Source organism: Pituophis catenifer, unplaced genomic scaffold (genome assembly GCF_029215685.1).
Source record: "Pituophis catenifer annectens isolate HBS135680 unplaced genomic scaffold, rPitCat1.0.hap2 SCAF_3, whole genome shotgun sequence".
Lineage (NCBI taxonomy): Eukaryota > Metazoa > Chordata > Lepidosauria > Squamata > Colubridae > Pituophis > Pituophis catenifer.
In genome coordinates, this window is record NW_027256883.1 from 30,818,411 (window position 1) to 30,836,688 (window position 18,278).

The 18,278-nt window shown below is 37.0% G+C and overlaps 1 protein-coding gene across 1 annotated transcript in view; it reads left to right on the forward strand.

Annotated features, from left to right (window-relative positions):
- Positions 1–15,303, forward strand: part of MMP16 (matrix metallopeptidase 16) — a 167,413-nt gene extending 152,110 nt beyond the window's left edge. Inside the window, exons 8-10 of the mRNA XM_070942149.1 lie at positions 4,967–5,117; positions 10,238–10,353; positions 14,969–15,303. Of these exons, the coding sequence (XP_070798250.1) occupies positions 4,967–5,117; positions 10,238–10,353; positions 14,969–15,303 (602 nt within the window). The remainder of the gene's footprint in view (positions 1–4,966; positions 5,118–10,237; positions 10,354–14,968) is intronic.
- The last annotated feature ends 2,975 nt before the right edge of the window (positions 15,304–18,278 follow it).

An 18,278-nucleotide genomic window follows, 5' to 3' on the forward strand; every position in this document is an offset into this window, starting at 1 on the left:
GCCAATGTTTATGATATAAGAAAAATAATAACCTAGCTAGGTATTTTTTCCCCCTCTTATACAACTTGAACAGTAAATTTGGTCAGGAATAACTGTTGCTTGCTTGTACTTGTTTGTTTGTAGTGTTCACCTAATATTAAACTAATATTAATTTATGCATTCTACTACCTACTGTCACTTAAATCTATCTTTCAGGTCAGATTCAGAGATTCTAGTTATTTTTAACTAACAATATTTTGTGCTTTTCAACAGATTTATACTATAGAGCAGTGATGGCTAACCTTTTTGCCATCGCGTGCCAAAAACGGGGGGAGCACGGTGGGTCACATGCACGCGTGCCCACATCCATAATTCTATGCACTCTGCCCCCCACCACCACTTTTGGCACGTGATGGCACAGTGGGCCTGGTAGACCTGTTTTTTCGCTTTCCCCAAGCTCCAGAGCCTTTCTAGGAGCCTGGGGAGGGCAAAAATGGCCTTCCACACCCTCCCCAGAGGCCCTCCTGAGACCATAAACAGTGTGTTTTCTGACTTCTGGTGGGCCCAGAAGGCCCGAAAATCAGCTGGCCGGCGCACGCATGCATGCCGGAGCTGAGCTCATGTGCCCACCGATATGGCTCCATGTGCCACCTGTGGCACCGGTGCCATAGGTTTGCCATCATGGCTATAGAGTAAATAGTTTTGACTTTTTAATGGAAAATACATGTATCTCTCTGTGAGTACATATAATAATGCAAGTTGTTGCATAACAATTGCACACTGTGCATATTCATCTTGCTTCACAAAAGAGAGAATCATACAGAATTTAAAATATGTCTTATATAGAACCCAACTAGCAGAAATATTGTTTAATAGCCTCCACAAAGGAGCATAATGGTTGAACTAGGTCCAGTTTCATTCTTTAACTTCATTTCAGTTTTGGTCTGTTTCTTGTCTTAAAATCCTTTTAATGTTCAGTTCTGAATGTGAAAGCTTTTGTTCAGTTTCCTTACTCAAACTCATCCAAAATGTGGCTCTCTATTCATGACCTCATCCTTCAACCGAAATCTGTCAGCTTTGGCTTCTTGAGCCTAAGAAACAAAAAATAAACTTTTCTTTTAAGAAAAGCTTCAGTTCTGTTTGGGTTTCTTGTATATAGTCTGCACTACAGATAATGTTGACAGCCGAGGCAAAATAAGCCCTTTATCTAGTGCATGCATAATATATCTCAGTGTGAGCCCAAGAAAAAACTTGCAAATAAGTAATTACTGTTGACATTGCTCACCAGTTTCAAAGTAAGATATATCCAGTTACCTTTTAGAGTTTAATCTTTTTAGAGTTAAATGGCAGAAGAAAAGACATGAGCAGAATTATATAATTTTGTTACTTTATAATGCTTCTATAATGGATGGTTAACAAGACTGTTCTACTTCCATGATTTTACACATGTTAGGATGACTTGTACAATGTATGCATCCAAAAATAAAACAGCCATGTTCCCGAAATCCAGCAGCAATCTAGAGATTAATACAGAGGAAAAAAAGATTTAGGAACAGTTGGTTCAAGCCCAAACACTGGGAATGAATATAGCAGCATGAACACCTGCTCTAGCTATAGCAGCATGGATTTTCCACAGATAATAACATTCATATCCAAATCAAAGGTTTCAAGGACTTTGAGATTCACCAAGCCAATTTTCCAGCCATTTGTTTGTTTATTTAATTTAATTTCAAGGCCACCCAATTCTTCAATGTTTTCAACAACTTACAACGAAAAGAAAGAACATAGTGTATATCAAACATTCTGTTTTATACTGTATGATCCCAAACAAAGTCTTGTGGGTTTTTTTGTATTTCTTAAATAATGTAGAAAAAGAATGTATGCATGCTCAGAACATTAGACTACAGTGAGTTGAAATCAAGGTTAGTGTATCCATCTAGAAAACCACAGGGTAGAGCAGATTAAGAAAATAATGTAGATGAAGCCTCTGGGAATGAAAGTGAATAGTCATTGCAAACTCATGTGAGTTCTTGGGTGAAAAAGATCCTATCGGTTAAATGTTTGTAGTGCTACCCCCAAAAGGGCTGCTGGAGTTTGAGTTCTCCTGGCCCTTTTTGGTATGGCCACCGGTCCACACTGGTCCCTCGTTCAGGCACCTCTACTGGCCTTGGTCATATAGTGGTCAGTCTCCTCTCAGCAGGTAGGTCATGTGGTGGAGTGATGGTCAGTCTTTTCCCAGCCGGCAGGTCACATGATGAGATGGTATTCATGTGGCTGGTCAGCCCTTCTTCCTTTCTCTCTCTCTCATCTCTACCTCTCTTGAATTGCCTGCTGAGTTCTCCTTCCACCGCCTCTGCTCCTTCATGGATTCCTCTGCTTGCCCCACAGAAGCCTTTCCTCTCCTACCTCCTTCTCTTACTCAGGCTTGTGCCACAGCAGCTTCTTCTATCCTATCCCCTTCTCTCCCTCAGGCAACTGGTAGTTGTGACCTGTGGGTGGGCTCGCCCATCTGCCCCAGCACTATGCCGTCCTATATAGCTGTGTTTTTAAGCCGTGGGCATGCGTACAAGCATGCGCAAGAGCAAAGTGTATGCGCAGAAGGTCACATGCTCACATTTTCGGTGCTGGGGCGCACCAGTTGTTAAATTATGTGATGCCCATCTCTGCTTCTCCCCCCCCCCGCTACATGTCTATGGAGATTCTCAATCATGGTTGTCCCAAAGGTACTTTTTCAAAAAGCAACTGGACTTCATTTTTCCTTGAAGACAAGGAAGTTGTCTTCAAGGAAAAGACAAGTTTCATGCAAGAAACTTCTTCAGCTCAAGTTCAGAACTGAAGAAGCTTCTTGAATGAGACGTGAAACATCTTGAAAAAAACAACAATATCTTTGGGACATCCTGTGTGTTATTTAAGTTCTGACTAAACATGAGGGACCCACCACCAAACCCATTTTATTTTAAAATAGAGTTGCACAACTTATAGTTATGGTTGTTTTATTCTGAGCATTCCTAAGTTTATATTGCCAACATTTGTCAACAAAAGTTACATTTTTAGGGGCATGATTTCAGCCAGGGGGAAGTGGAAGTAGTTTGCCTTCCAAACTCCTCCAAAGTTTTTTTTAAAAAGGCTGAAAGAAATCAATATGTTAAAGAACTTTATTGTAAGTGTTAAAATGTGTTCATTTCTATCCGTAAACCCAGAGCCCCTTTCCAACTATGTGGTCCATGGGGGGGCGGGGGGCGGATAGGGGTGATTCTGCATGAGTGGCAGGCATGCATGCACACATACAGCTTCATTTGCACAAGCAACGGGCACACATGCCCACTGCTTGTGCAACTGGAGCATGCGTACAAGTGCTCATCCACTACTCAAGTGCTTTCTCACCGCTTCTGCAGCCCAGTTCCGAACAGCTCAAGGCCCAGTAGTGGACTGGGGCCCCAGAGGCCACAATTTAAACCCACCTAGAAACCCACCAAAAAGAAAACTGGATAACCATTAGCTATTGTCAGTATACAGTTTAGAAAAATTGCTAACCAAAAGCTGAAGTATCAATTTTACTGGTAAATGGAGCCAATTACTTAATATGAAATGAATTTATAGTGTCAATCTTTAAGGGAAAAAATGGCCTGGGCTTTCATTCGGTCTTTTAATAGTTAATGTCAGCAAGATTTATCTTTAAAAATACCTCTAGGAAATTGGGCAGCCATGAAACTAGAAAATCCTTGATCTGCAGTGGATATTTTCTAAAATGTTTCCTGTACTGAAATAATATTTTTGGAATAGGAGTATGTTTCTAAGATCCTTGAGATGCAAAAGAAAAGGTTTTTGAATGCCTGCTTTGCGAGTTGTCCCTCCTTTCCCTTCCTTCCTTTGTGCAGTATAAGAAAACTATATTGTGATTTAATATACCACCAAATGTTGTTTACTTCTGCTGTAATGGATGCTATTATGCCTTTCCTTTCTTCTTCCTTTTAATCATATTCTACAAAGACATGCAAATAAAGCCAGGTATTCCGAATACAAGGTTTATCATTTGCAAGAAAACAGGTGTAACAAAACTTTTTTTGAGAGAGAGAGTTTTGAGAAAAGGTCCTTGAGTGATAATGTTGATTTCTTGAATAAAAAAGGATGCATTTGTAAAAAATATATACCAGCAATAGGCTTGAAGTGGATGATAAAGAAGTTGGTAAAACATTTACTCTACCACTCAGCATGCAAAGGAATAAAGCTTTACCATATTTTCTAATTAAATGTGTGTTAAAAAGAGATGCTGTAAATCAGAAACTTTCCTTCCTTTTCTCCTTTCCCTTTCCTCCTTGCATTCTCCTTTTTTATCCTTTATATAATACTACTGTGGAACATCTATAAAATAGAAATAATTTTCAAGTTTTTCTGTCACAATGGTTCTAGCACAGATCTGATCCTTAGTCTATAGGGAGAAACAAAAATTCATTTCAAACTGTTGATAGAAAACAGTGCCTAAGGGTGAATATGTGTTCATGTAGCAAGGCTGCCTATATAACACGCTAAGCATAAGGAGAAGTGTTTGGGGTCCCATTTTTCTACTTGTCAGTTTCTAAAGCAACAGGTATAGGAAATATATCCTATGGCATGCAATTGGAGCATGTCTGACGTATAAAGTGACAACTTACTTCTGATTGGCTGCATAGAGATCTGGGCTGCTGGAGATAAGTGGAATTCTAAAGATGGATATGTTTTGGCAAAGTTGTTCATTTCATGGAATCTTGCAGGATATTGCAAAATAGGTGAGCCAGCTGAAATTACACTCCACCAAGACAGTTGCAGCTACATAGCCATGTAATGTGGACTCTATGTCCCATCTATGTATTTGTGGCATGGACCTAGTCCTCATCCTATGTATGTCATTACAAGAATGCAACACATTGGGCTCTTGTAAAAATAATCCTTCAGTTTAATCAGAATTTCTGTCGAAAGACTAATACAGTGTTTTGTTTTTCTTGCACAGGTAACAAGTTCTGGATCTTCAAAGACACCACCCTCCAGCCAGGGTATCCTCATGATTTGATATCATTAGGAAGTGGGATTCCTCCTCATGGTATTGATTCAGCAATTTGGTGGGAGGATGTTGGGAAAACTTACTTCTTCAAAGGAGACAGGTTAGTGTGTTCATTCTGGAAGGAACAAACGTATTATTTACATGGCTTGCTGTTCTCCTTCATTCTTAGTATTAATACACATTCAAAAATATGGAATATTTATTTAGCACTATTATGGCAACACTAATATTGATCATTTTGCTGCTGAGCATGGTGCAGTTAAGATTTACTCAAATAAACCCAGATATAAATATATAAATATGCAGAGTAAAATTAATTTTATATATAAAGTTAAAGCTTCAGTTATACATATAGCCAAGCTAAAACACCAACTTTAAAATAAGCATTCTTTGTTGTGTTTTCTCAGCTTTTCTACAGGAAGATTTGTTGCTGCTTGTGTTTTATTTTGGACATTTGGTTCCTATAATATTTGAAGTATCCCCAGTTTGAAATGTAGAAGAAATGCATTGCTGTTTTTTAATTATTATTTTTCTTCCCTTGAGCTACCTATAGACTTTTCCAGTTGGCATTTCTTTATTTAGTAAATCCAACAGTACATTGTTGCTGGAGTTTTTTTTTTTTTTTTTAAAGGCACATGAAGGGGTAGGTAGCACACAGGAAAGAAAAAAATACTAATTTAAAAATATCACACACAAACAACATATTTCTATCAGGTTTCAAACTGAATGGGGAACGTGCTACATATCTACCAAGTGTTAAAACTGAAAGATCTGTAATGAAAGCTTCAGTAGGTGTTCTTGAAGAAAAACTGGCATTCCTACTTTTGCATGATTGCCAATCAAATTGCAAAGGTTTCTTAGAACAAAATAAAGCACAGAAAACACACCACGTAGTTGCACTGGAGCTGGCACAAGTAGGAAGTCAGTACTTTCAAACTGTGACAAGAAAACATGGGTGAAAATTGCATTTGCATGAGCAAATAAGAGGAAAACATAAGTGGGGATCTGAAATCATGAGCCTGTACTAATGACTAGAAAATCTAACAGCATGAATATTAATTTACTTCCAAAGGAACATAGGAAATTGTCTTCAATTAGGTCAAACTTTTTACAGTTTGCCTTATTTTTTTTTTTAGTTGAGCTCTGTCTATCATTTGCTCAACATTGAGCAATAAAGATTAAGCCAGTTTAGTTATACTAGATGTGCCTATATCCAGTAGATGGTCAGTTGACTTTGGGATACTTACAGATGCAGTTGTCTATTCTGCCATCTAACCTCAACATGGGTCGAACCGCATTTCTTTCAACAATCTTACTATTTTGTTTTCCTGTTTGAGTTGGACTTGCATGATTTTATTAAGAGGATAGCAATCCAATTTTGCGAAATGGAGCCTTTCCTCCAGAGCGTACAGTTGTCAGAAATCAGGCAGCATTTGGGAAGCTGAAGTGCATTAAGCCTATTGCCATCAACGTCTACGGAGGACAAAACTGTTTTATAATTTGCTTGTTATGGATGTGAATATTATTTTAATATTAATCTATTTAATATGTTTTTTTCAGTTCACATGCTTTGGGGACTGTTTAAATGGTAGGCATCCTAGTTGCATGTTTGAGATTCGGGGTATTATAGATTTGAATTTTTTCTATTGACAACTTTACAAAGTTAAGGACTTCTTTAAAATACAACAATGACAAAGAGAAAGAGAAAAAAACTGTGTCCAAAAAGAAAAGGAAAAAAAAAAACACAAGGAAAAGTAACAACAGAAAAACTTCTGTTGATGAGAAGGTTACTACAAGCATTATGAGATCCAGCAGGTCATAAATGCAATAAAGTGTATAAAGGAGGAGATTTGAAAAACGTGAGCCATGCTAAGATAATTGAGCTATTACAAGATATTGACCACTTAGTGGGAATAAGCCCATATCACACTAAGCTTCTCAGCACATATTGTTTATAGGCCTCCCTTTTTTTAACTTCTTAATGTAATATAGGTTGAATTCTCCCACTGGTTTTAATTGCACATATAAGCCTCTTACAAAGTTCTTTCTGAACTGAGAATAGCCCACTGTTGCTTCTGTAGCTGTGATGATCTGGTAGGCATAAAAAAAGTGAGGCAAAAGGTGATAACAAAGCCAAAGGAGGAAAATTGTCTTCCTGCAAAGGCTGTGAAAAGGTGTTATAACCTCCCAGGAGAAAGATAGACCTAAGTAACCATATAGTATTACTGGATAACATTTTGATTTCAGTCTCTGAGGAGTGCGTTGGGAACAGGATGTAGCATCAACCTGCGATATGTTAAACTAGCAGCATCTTTTTCCTGCTGCTTCCAGGTGATCCTGGGAAAAGATGTAGACATTGCAGAGAATTCCCAGTGCTCTGAAGCAATTTTTTGCAGATTATATTAGAAATGCTACACGGCTTTTCAACACAATGAGGATGGATGGATGGATGGATGGATGGATGGATGGATAGATGGATGGATGGATGGATGGATGGACAGAGGAACAGACAGACAGACAGACAGACAGACAGACAGACAGACAGACAGACAGACAAGCAAATCCCAAAGAATCAAATGAATGCAAGAGCATGGTCCCTGCATAAATCTTAAGTTTATTCAACTAAGCAGGAGGCAGACGTCCACACGGCCACTCCACACCTCTTGAATTATTGAATTATATAGTGATTTCAACTTGCTATCCCTCTGCCTCTTATTTGATTGTTTTGCATCTTTTGATCATGGTAGTCGCCCCCATTCACCACCCCATTATTCATGCTAAACATTGACACCGCTATTTTTAGCCATTTCAATGAAACCTATTATAACTGTATTGTATGCTATAAAATAGGCATAATTGAGTTATAAAACAAGTGAGAAGAAACCCAATATCTGCAAATAACTTTCACCTATGTGCATTCTGCTATTCAAACCATGTTTGATTGATCCTTTATCTCAAAAGTATTACATATCTTCTTTGCAGGTACTTCAACCTTCCATTTCTGCCTTTTTTCAGCATTGAAATTACTGGTGCTGGTTCTCACTCACTACTTATATATAATGAAAGGAATGTTTAGTTTCTCGAAACTGTCCATTTCTTTAACATAACTTTTTTTTTGTACTCAGAATTACTGCATCTGTAAATAACAAGAATATACCTTGAATAAAGCAAGGGAAAAATACTGAAAAATCTATAAAGCAATGAGTCATATTATACAAATCTCCAAACTTCGTCATTTTATTTTTCCTCATGGTAACTACCTGACATTCTATGGATCTTTTCATTTTTCTGTGCATAGAAAAAATGCCAACAACTATTTTCTTCCCAGTTGTTTTAATTGATGCAAAAATAAATTCTTATCCACGATTTCTCAAAACTTGAATATAATGAACCTTTATTCTAGGCAGCAATGTAGTACTAAGATGTTTTCTTTTTCTGCAGTTCCCACTCGGAAATAAGCCCTATTAAAAACTTAGAGAGTTACTTTTATCAAATATGCTTCAAATTACCTTCAAATATAAACATTGTAAAGGACTATGGAGGCAGACCACAACCCTTTGCATGTAGATCAAGAAATTACATCACTGAGTTAGGAAGAAACAAATGTGGGCATATTGGTGGAAATGGAGTCTGTTTTTGCATTACTAAAATATCGTTGCAGTCCAGGGGAAGGGATTACTGGATTTTTTTTAAAGAAAAAAAATGACTCCATTTCCACCAATATGCCCACATTTGTTTATTCCTAACTCGGTGATGTAATTTCTTGATCTACATGCAAAGGGTTGTGGTCTGCCTCCATAATGCTTTACAATGTTTGTGTATATATATATTTCCTAGAAATGTATATATACATTTCCTAGAAAAAAAAATAACATTTTTTTTCTTAAAAAAATATATGTATGTATGTATGTATATATATATATATATATATATATATATATATATATATATATATATATATATATATATATATATATATATATATACATACATACATACATATATTTTTTTAAGAAAAAAAATGTTATTTTTTTTTCTAGGAAATGTTTCATAGCAAATAGAGCTTTTATATAGAACTTCTCCAAATGTACATGGCTACTGACAAAGAATCTCCGAAACTGAATTTGATATTTCTTTTGATTAGGATTTCAGAGTTCCTTGCATATAGATACTCTGAGGCCAATCAGAAAAGCAGGTCTCTGCTCCAGTGGTGGGTTGCTACTGGTTCGCCCCAGATCGGGAGAACCGGTAGCAGCGGGAGGCTCCGCCTACCCACCCGGACGTCCATGCACATGCGCAGAAGCACGCGCGTGTCCACAAGCAAACCAGTAGCGACAGGATTTGAGACCCACTACTGCTCTGCTCCCAGTTAATAAGGCAATCTATCTTCTTAAGAACTGCATAAATAAGGTGTATTTCAAATTTACTGAGGATAAGACTAAATGCTTTCAGTTACAAATTGCATACTTACTATATATATATCAGATGCAGATAGCCATACATAAATGTGGAGAGATAAATATATAGAATATGTGATTTCTGGTGTGTACTTGAGGCCAGGAGTAATCCTTTTTACTAACTGGGGGGAGGGGGGAGTAGTTATAGGAGAAAAAAATAACTCCTTTTTAAAAATACAAATAATTTAGAAAAAAAAATATTAAGAAAATTCCATAAATTTCCTTGTAAATACTCATTGAAATTTACTTCTCATATATAAGACTGCAATCTGATTTTCTTTTTTTTTTTAAATATGTATATTCTTTTCATGGTGTGTTATTTCCTTATAAATTAAGATATGTAAGAAATCTAGCTGCTTGAGCTAATAAATATTGCACAATGGAATTTTAAAAAAGATTCTGAAAAGTACAACATAAAATTAGAAGTGCTATGGGAACCTTAACTCAAATTGTGATTAAAATCTTGAATAAGGCATTGGTATATATCATTGCATATAATATTCATCATTGTACAGGTGGATTTAACCCCTAGGTATCATAGCTGTTTTGATTATATAAAACCACTCATTGATTTGGTTCTCGAGATAGAAAACATCATTTAAACATCATCAAATGTTTAAATGTCTTTATTACTATTTAGAAGTATATCTTTAAATAAAAATAACCAGGTTGCCCTAATATCATTTCAAAAAGTACTTCATTTCACACACTGGAAAAAAAAAGGTATTCATAAAATTTATTTTAACCTCATTCTTTCTCTCAGGTATTGGAGATACAGTGAAGATATAAGAACTATGGACACAGGTTATCCCAAATCAATCACAATCTGGAAAGGTATCCCAGAATCACCTCAGGGAGCCTTTGTTCACAAAGAAAATGGTATGTAGCTTCTTGTTAACACAAATGCTTGCTCCTTCCTTCCTTCCTTCCTTCCTTCCTTCCTTCCTTCTTTCCTTCCTCATCATTTATTCAAAGGGTTCTTTGTTACTTAAATGTGAGTTCCCATAACAATGCAATAAATACATTTACAATAGCTAATAATTGGAATAGGCCCAAAGCTTTTTTTAATATATGGCATTGCATTGACATCCTCAATGTCAAGTTTGTAACTGATGTGGATGGGGGAGGGGGAGGAGCTATATTGGACCATGACTCAGTTTGTTTTGTTTCTTTTAATGCTATTTTCTGACAGCTACAGCTGAGCGAAGAATCCAGGAACTGGTATCTCCTTCCCATTTGCTTAGAGGCAAAGTTTAGGATTTACTTCCTGTGAAAGGGAACAGCCCCTTCCAATTGCAGCTAAGGAAAGATTTGCTTTTACAAATAACAAAATATTTTAGGTCAGGACTTTTTTCACAAGCCACTCAAATGGAAATATATCATTCTAAAAGTCTGTTCAAAGCAATCTACCCTAGACTTGGTTAGAATCACCTAATACAGAGTTAGAAGTTTATACTTTGCATAAGTTTATTTAACAAATACAATATTGCATATTTCTAGGAATATCAAATGCTGAACTGAATTGAACTACAGAAATATGTGCATTACATTCTTGCTTATGAAGGCCTTCATTCTATGAATGTCAATTGTTGCTTTGGGCTGTTGGCTATTTGATTGCAAAGTTTTAAATTTCCAAATACAATTACAACCAATTGTTGAGCTGCTAGCGGTGTACATGCAATTGATTGGTCAGAGATTTATTTACTTTTCTTTCTCTTTATCCATGACAGGTCTCCAGTAATATTTTTGTTTCTCTGTAAATGAGATGTATTATTTCTTCCCTTATTAAGCATTGTTCCTTCCTTTAGCTCAAATCACCAATTGCTCTAACAAAAGCTTTTCCCCCCAGAAATAATTAGTTCCTTCCTCTAAGTCTGCCTTCTCCATCAAGAAAAGCTCTTTTCAGAATGAAGCCTTTTAACTATAGAAGTTTTCTTGTTTTCTTTTTTCAAAAAGGTAGGTGATTTGAAAAACAAATCACCCTCCCTCCCTCCCCCCTTTCACTCTCCCTCTCTCTCTCCCCCCCTCTCCCCCTCTCTCTTTCCTACAACCTTTAAAAGCAAATTATCTACATTGCAGGTATAAGCTATATGTCTGTTAGACTCATATCTACATGGTACATAACAGAAATATTTATTGGTTTTCCAGTCTTTCAGTCACACTGAACTTCACAGTCTCTAAAATGTTGGCAAAGAAATATCTGGCAATAAAACTAAAAAGAAAGCATATTTCTTTTTTCGTTCAGTTGTTTTTAAAAGATAAACTTAGGAAATTCTATGGATTCTCAGAGAATAAGAAAGAAACGAGTTATCTGCTGAAGCCCGCCAAAAATGTGCTGGGGATTGTACCCTAAAATCAGGATTGTATTGGCTATTGCCTTAAGCTTAAGCAAGCAAGGTTACGTAGGAGAAACACCATACCTAGTTTCACAGAACTGTGATTAAACTTTGCCTGTAATCATTTCCTTCTCCTCTTCAGAGATTTCACTTGAAACTGTATCATATCGCTTTAGGGGAAAAGGTTCAGAGGACCAGCTTTTAGTTTAGCAACTTACATTAATCCTTTTGGCTCTCATTCATTCGGGTGAAGTGGTGTTGGAGGGGGCTGGAAGGAAGCATGAAAACATGCCAACTGAGAAGTAGAAGACTATGTTCAGATTTAAGCTACCAGTATTTAACTCATAGATCTTATTCTACCTTAAAAGCTTTTTGCTAATATATAAAAAATGCTAGCAGTGTTTTTTTATTAGCAGAGTCAATTTATTCTCTTTAAATAATACATGTACATTTTGTGTACAATGCATAAAAACAAAAAATAATTTCAAGAAATCTAGATTTCTCCTAGGTTTCAGCAGAATGTAGGACTATAGTATTGAATTAAACTATGTAAGAAATTGGAGTTGCTATCCAAATGAGGCGTGCACACTTCTGTTTCCAGTTCTCCATGTCTCCCATGTATTATTCCACATCCTTTGCTAAATCATCAGGTGCAGTGGCATCATTGTCATCTGTTTTCTGGGAGTATTCAGTACAAATTATCTATTTAGTGTGCTAATCATCGAACAGCACATTACTTCATTAAATATCCAAACTTTGCTGCACTTTGCAATCACCAGGGAAGCTTTAACTTCTCCACCCCATGATTTTGGCTACACTGAAAGTACTGTAAGGGAAAATAACAGCTGCCTTGAGCTCACTGGGGATAAAAGCCTACAGCCTCCTTGAAGCAGCAAGCTCAGTGCAATTGAAGGTAGAGTTTCCTCTCAGCATTGGGAGATAGATTGCAGAGGTGGGAAAACAAATCACTTGCCCATTTTCCTTAAAGAAAGATGGTTTTCCAGATCCCACTCTATCCTGTTGAAGGAGTGGCTAACCAGAATCCAACTTCAGATTTGAGAAAGAATAGTAAACTGCCAAAAACAGATTTTGAATGTACTAACCAGAATGAAGAGAGAGGAAATATTGCTTTCTCTTGCAAACAGCTGAAGACTGACTCATAGACACCTACGCTGTGGTGGGAGCTGAACAAGGGAGAGTAAAAAAGAAGCAACTAAGAGGTCAAGGAGGATGAGGTGTTTAGGGAATCAGTGCAAAAGAATGTTGCCTGGCAGTTTAAGAAAATTATGTTGCTCCAAAATAAGCATTTTCTCCTCACCAGTAGGATCTTAGCTTTTGTAGAACATATGTGACAGACTGTGAGGGAGTTTGCTTATAGTAACCCAAAAACCATCATGATGTTATTGTTTTGCTGCATTAGATCACCTTCATAGATATAACAAACTTATATATTGTCCAGCAAGATTCCAAATGCGTTGTCGAATACCACAGCATATAGTAGTAATTTTTCAAAAGTAATGATGGTGATGATTATTCATTGTCAAACAATTCAAGCAAATAATCCAAACAAGATGGATTGTGTCAAAATAATGCATATTATTAAGCTAATTAGTAAGTCGATAAATGAATTTGCATTGTAGCCATAATAAAAGATTTATAGAAGGATAATAGAAACTATCCATGGAAACTCCTAGTAGCAGTTCATAGTCCTTCCACAGTGGTAAAACAAAACAGTTGTGAGCTTTCACATTCAAATGGATACTCCATTACCCCAAAGTATTTTTGCACTTAAATGAAATATTGGAAATATTCTTTGAAAGAAGCCTTTTTGATTTCAGTGGAACTTCTTCTTAAACAATTTGGAAGACTGCAGAAACTTGAAACTTGCAGAATATGTCAAGGGACATATTTTCTTTCCCCTACCTCTCATCTTTAAAGCCTCATCATTCAAGCCAAGCTAGTAAGCACATTAAAAAATGGGGGAAAGATTGTGTCTACTAGCACCAAAATAAAATTATTCCAAAGCAGCTTCACATACATTCAATTTTAAGAAAGAAAATGAAATTGAATAAATGGCCAAGCCAAGTTGTTTTTACATTTCTGTCATAAAAATTTGAACTGGAAAGTAAAAAAGTGGTGCTTAATTTGAATAGGTCACAGGTATCAAACTCGCCATGTCACGTTGCCGACACATGATGTTTCGCAATGTTTTTCCCATTGTGGAGCTGGGGTGGACATGGCCTGCCTGTGATGCATCCAGCCTGCAGGCCGCCAGTTTGACACCCCTGGAATAGGGAAATAAGTGATTAAAAAAAAAAAAGATTTGTCCTTTTTGTCATTCAAAGATAGAGCCCATTGTTTATATGTTTGTTATGTTATTGCAATAAATTTTTGCTTTTTTCCAAATCTGCTTAATTTTTCGACTGTCTCTCACAAGAGGCAAAGTTATAAAACTGGATAAAACTCCCAATTGTTTGCATGCAGTTGATAAATAACAGGAGGTTGTATACCCATTGTGAAAGTTTTTATTGGATTGGTACCATTTTTCAGCTGAGACAGTAAAAGCTTTACATTTTTTGGCAGGGAGGCTGATTTCTGCAATTAGGCACCCTGTAATTGTCCTGAATGATCAAATTCTAACTCCCTACTGAAGATTTGAAGCTGTGTACACCTGTTTTATGTTTCAGAGTTCATTTTAAAGATGATGATGCAACAGGGAAGAGATTCAGGAGGATGGGAGCAATTTAGCTAACTCACTGCTATAATTTACAATAACTGACCAATATTCCTTTGCTCTTTGAGCAAATCAGGCTCAAGTTATTTTCAAGTGTCAATTTAAAACTGTATTTAAAACTTAATTCTTCCATCACATTAAACAAGTTAGACTTCATGACGTAACTCAACCATGTTGATCAGTGCACAAACAGTCTAATTTTATGGAAGCAGAAGAATTGTTTTATGAAAAAAATGTTTCATAAAATTGTGCAGCAATCTATACCAAAGATAGTTTATAGAATCAGGATGCTGTCTTGACTAGGTGGGGAGTTCTTGTATTCATTTGCAAATTGCAGTTGTATTCTCACTTTCAGTAGGTTCTATTACTGAGAGATGTCCAAATGTCAGTCCATTTAAATAATTCAATATTTGTTTCTAAACAGGCTTCACATATTTCTACAAAGGCAAAGAATACTGGAAATTCAACAATCAAATGCTCCGGGTGGAACCGGGATATCCCAGATCTATCCTCAAGGATTTTATGGGCTGTGATGGACCAGCAGACCGGGACAAAGACCGACACAGCCCTCAAGATGATGTAGACATTGTCATCAAACTGGACAACACAGCCAGCACTGTGAAAGCTATAGCCATTGTCATTCCTTGCATACTGGCCCTGTGCCTCCTTGTTTTGGTTTACACTGTGTTCCAGTTCAAGAGGAAAGGAACACCCCGCCACATACTTTACTGCAAACGCTCTATGCAAGAGTGGGTGTGATGTAGGGATTTTTTTTTCTTCTTTTCTCCCAGGAGTAGTGGTAACATGAAATCCAACAAAAGAGCTGTTACGGAGTTTCCTACCAAGGAGCAGGCCTGTGTCTGTCTCAGCCAGGGATGTTCTTTAAAATCCAGAGGGCTGCTTGTCCTGCACAAGAGTGAGAATTTTCTCCAGTAGGAAGCTTCAGTCGTACACAGTACCTGCTGTTTCTCCAGTCCTTCGTCTGTCTTTGTCATTCAGTTCCAGCCTTTCCTCTGCACGCTCAATATACCCAATGCAAAACAATCAGGATATTCATAAAAAAGAACAACATGAAAAAAGAAGAATCTCTGGCATCCCAGTTGGGTCTGTCTTTTCTTTCTTCCTTCCTTCCTTCCTTCCTTCCTTCCTTCCTTCCTTCCTTCCTTCTTTCCTTTCTTTCTTTCTTTCTTTCTTTCTTTCTTTCTTCCTCCCTCCCTTCCTTCCTTCCTTCCTTCCTTCCTTCCTTCCTTCCTTTTTCTCTTTGAAAGAATTTTGTGTGAGGTTAAAAAAAGAAAAGAAAAGATATAAGCATTTTTTAAAGAGAAAAGATAGAATAACTAAAACACAACAATCACAATGGAACTTTCAGGAAGTGTGAAGATCCAAAACAGCTTTGTCTCCAAAGAGGAATGCTTTCTGTCAGCTACAGATATAGTCCTATACTCCTACACATAATTTTTAACAAGTGGGAGATCAGGATGACATACAGGAATTCTGACTGTTTGGACAGCCATTTTCCAACAAACAAGGGGCCAAAATATCTGCAATATAGTAACAGCCTTAATAATATATTCATTTTGTGTTTTATACAATTGTTCAGAGCTTGTCCTCAATGTTTTCACACATTTATATTCATTACTATATTCAGAGAGTATCCTTTTTACTAATTGGTTTAGCATTTATTGGTTTCTCGCCTCTCCACTTTTCTCTTTTCTCCAGAATTGTATCAGGTCCCAGGCTTTCCATAAGCTTCTCAGAAACCTTATTTTGAAACCAGACTAGAAAGCAGCAAATTCCGGAAGTAAGAATGCAATCAAATAAATTAAAAGTTACTGAGAAACAAAAGACTAGTGTTAAGTTTATATAATCAGTGTCTCTTTGAGAACTATCAGTCCAATTTTCAGGGTGGAAAATAATATTGATTGAAATGGTAATAGTACAAAGATTCTGCTTTTACTTAAAGGCAACACTCCATAACTCATAAATTAGATCTACAGAGCCCTCAATGCCATTGCTATCTTCTCCCATCACTGGTGCTTCTAGTGTGTATCCAGGACACAGTAGGTAGTCCTGGCTGACACATTTTCTTATGTTACTTCATAGTAGCATAATGAAGAGGCAGCCAGAATGGGTTTGGCAGTGGTCAAGTGGATTTGCAGATAATAGAAGGCAATTGTTAGCTCTGGGATTGAATCAGCTGGGTTTATTTATTTATTTTTAATTGCCATACCGAATGTGTAGTGACAGTTCTTCAACATTGCCTCCTTGTCTTCAGCTGGTGCTATGCCAAGCCATTTTATCAGTCTCCCACGTCTCTCTGCTGCTCTTTTTCTCCCAACAATATTGATCTCATTATTGGTAGACCCCATGGGTCCCATTAACAAATAATGAGCTTCCCTTACACTCTTGAAAAAGTGGGTGCGTGAACTGTTTTTTTTTTTAAATTCTGCCAGCAAATATGGCGAATGAGTGGCATTACGTTCTTATCATGCAAGTGACCTTTTCTTTGGTACTGTGCTTGGAGGGCCATGCATCGTACCTTTGTGAACTTCTGTGGGTAGAATTGAAAACTTGGCTGCCGTTTGGCTGGAGACAGATACATATAATTTGCAGCAGTTCAAACACCGTCTGCTAGCAGGAGGCAATACTGCCTATGGATTACATTGTCTCTGCTCACTAGTTTTGTGGGGCTTTTTTGTGCTGAGCTCTGTTGATTGGAAATGACAGCAGCATAACTGGGATGAATAGAAGAGAAAGAGATGCTGCTGGAAACAGTCCCTCTATCATACTACCTTCAGCTTTCAGAAAGCGTTGGTCCTTCTCCACCATAAGAGCAATAGGAAAATGGGACTTAATTGTGGGACGACCTAACTCATGTACAATTGGCTTCATTTTTATTTTTAAAAAAGCTTGTCTTTTTAAGTTTTTTTGAAACACTATTCTGCATGAGTACAGAACTTGCTTTTGAATATGGACACTTATAGGCATAGTTAACCCTATCAAGGAGAAGAGAAAGCAACATCTGATACTGCCTGGCTGCTGTTTTATCTTCACAAAATGTGGTCATTTGGTATTCATCTTAGTTCTCAAAGGATTGGAAGACCTCTGGCATTTAGCTGTGCACTAAGTCACGGAAAGAACCCAGGGGACTACCTGGCATTATGTCATCTTGTGTAATTTTATGCTAACAGCAGTATTGTCATTTTCATGTGACCTGCAGAGCAGGTTATATATTAATTTTTTTTTCCCTAGAGAAAAGTCAGCAACTGACAGACCTCTTTTATTGATTTTAGGAGCTGCTTCTCGCAGTGACATGTTTTTTACAGTCACTGGGCTGTGAATTTATGAAAAGTGTTCGGAAAGAATGCACCCCACTAGATAGATACCTGACTTTTTATGAAAGCTAGGATTCCGGGGAGGTAGCTTTTGATACAATGAACAGCTTGCCTTGAACTTCATTGATCTGTTGATTGTCATTACTGAGTTAAACATTGTCTTCTGTGAAAAAGAGAAAAACCTTCGCTGTCTGAATTTCCTTACTGTGTACTATTTGATGTCTTTGCTCTTTGACCTTTAACTTGCAAACTGGCACAAGCTGAATGGGAAATAAGATGTTTCCAAACATTTTGGAGTGGGACTAAATTTTTACAAGAAAAAAAAAAGCTTGATGTATGTTGTCTGAATTCATCTGTTCTATTACAGAAGGGCAAAGGGTGAGAAGTCCTTCTTCTAGC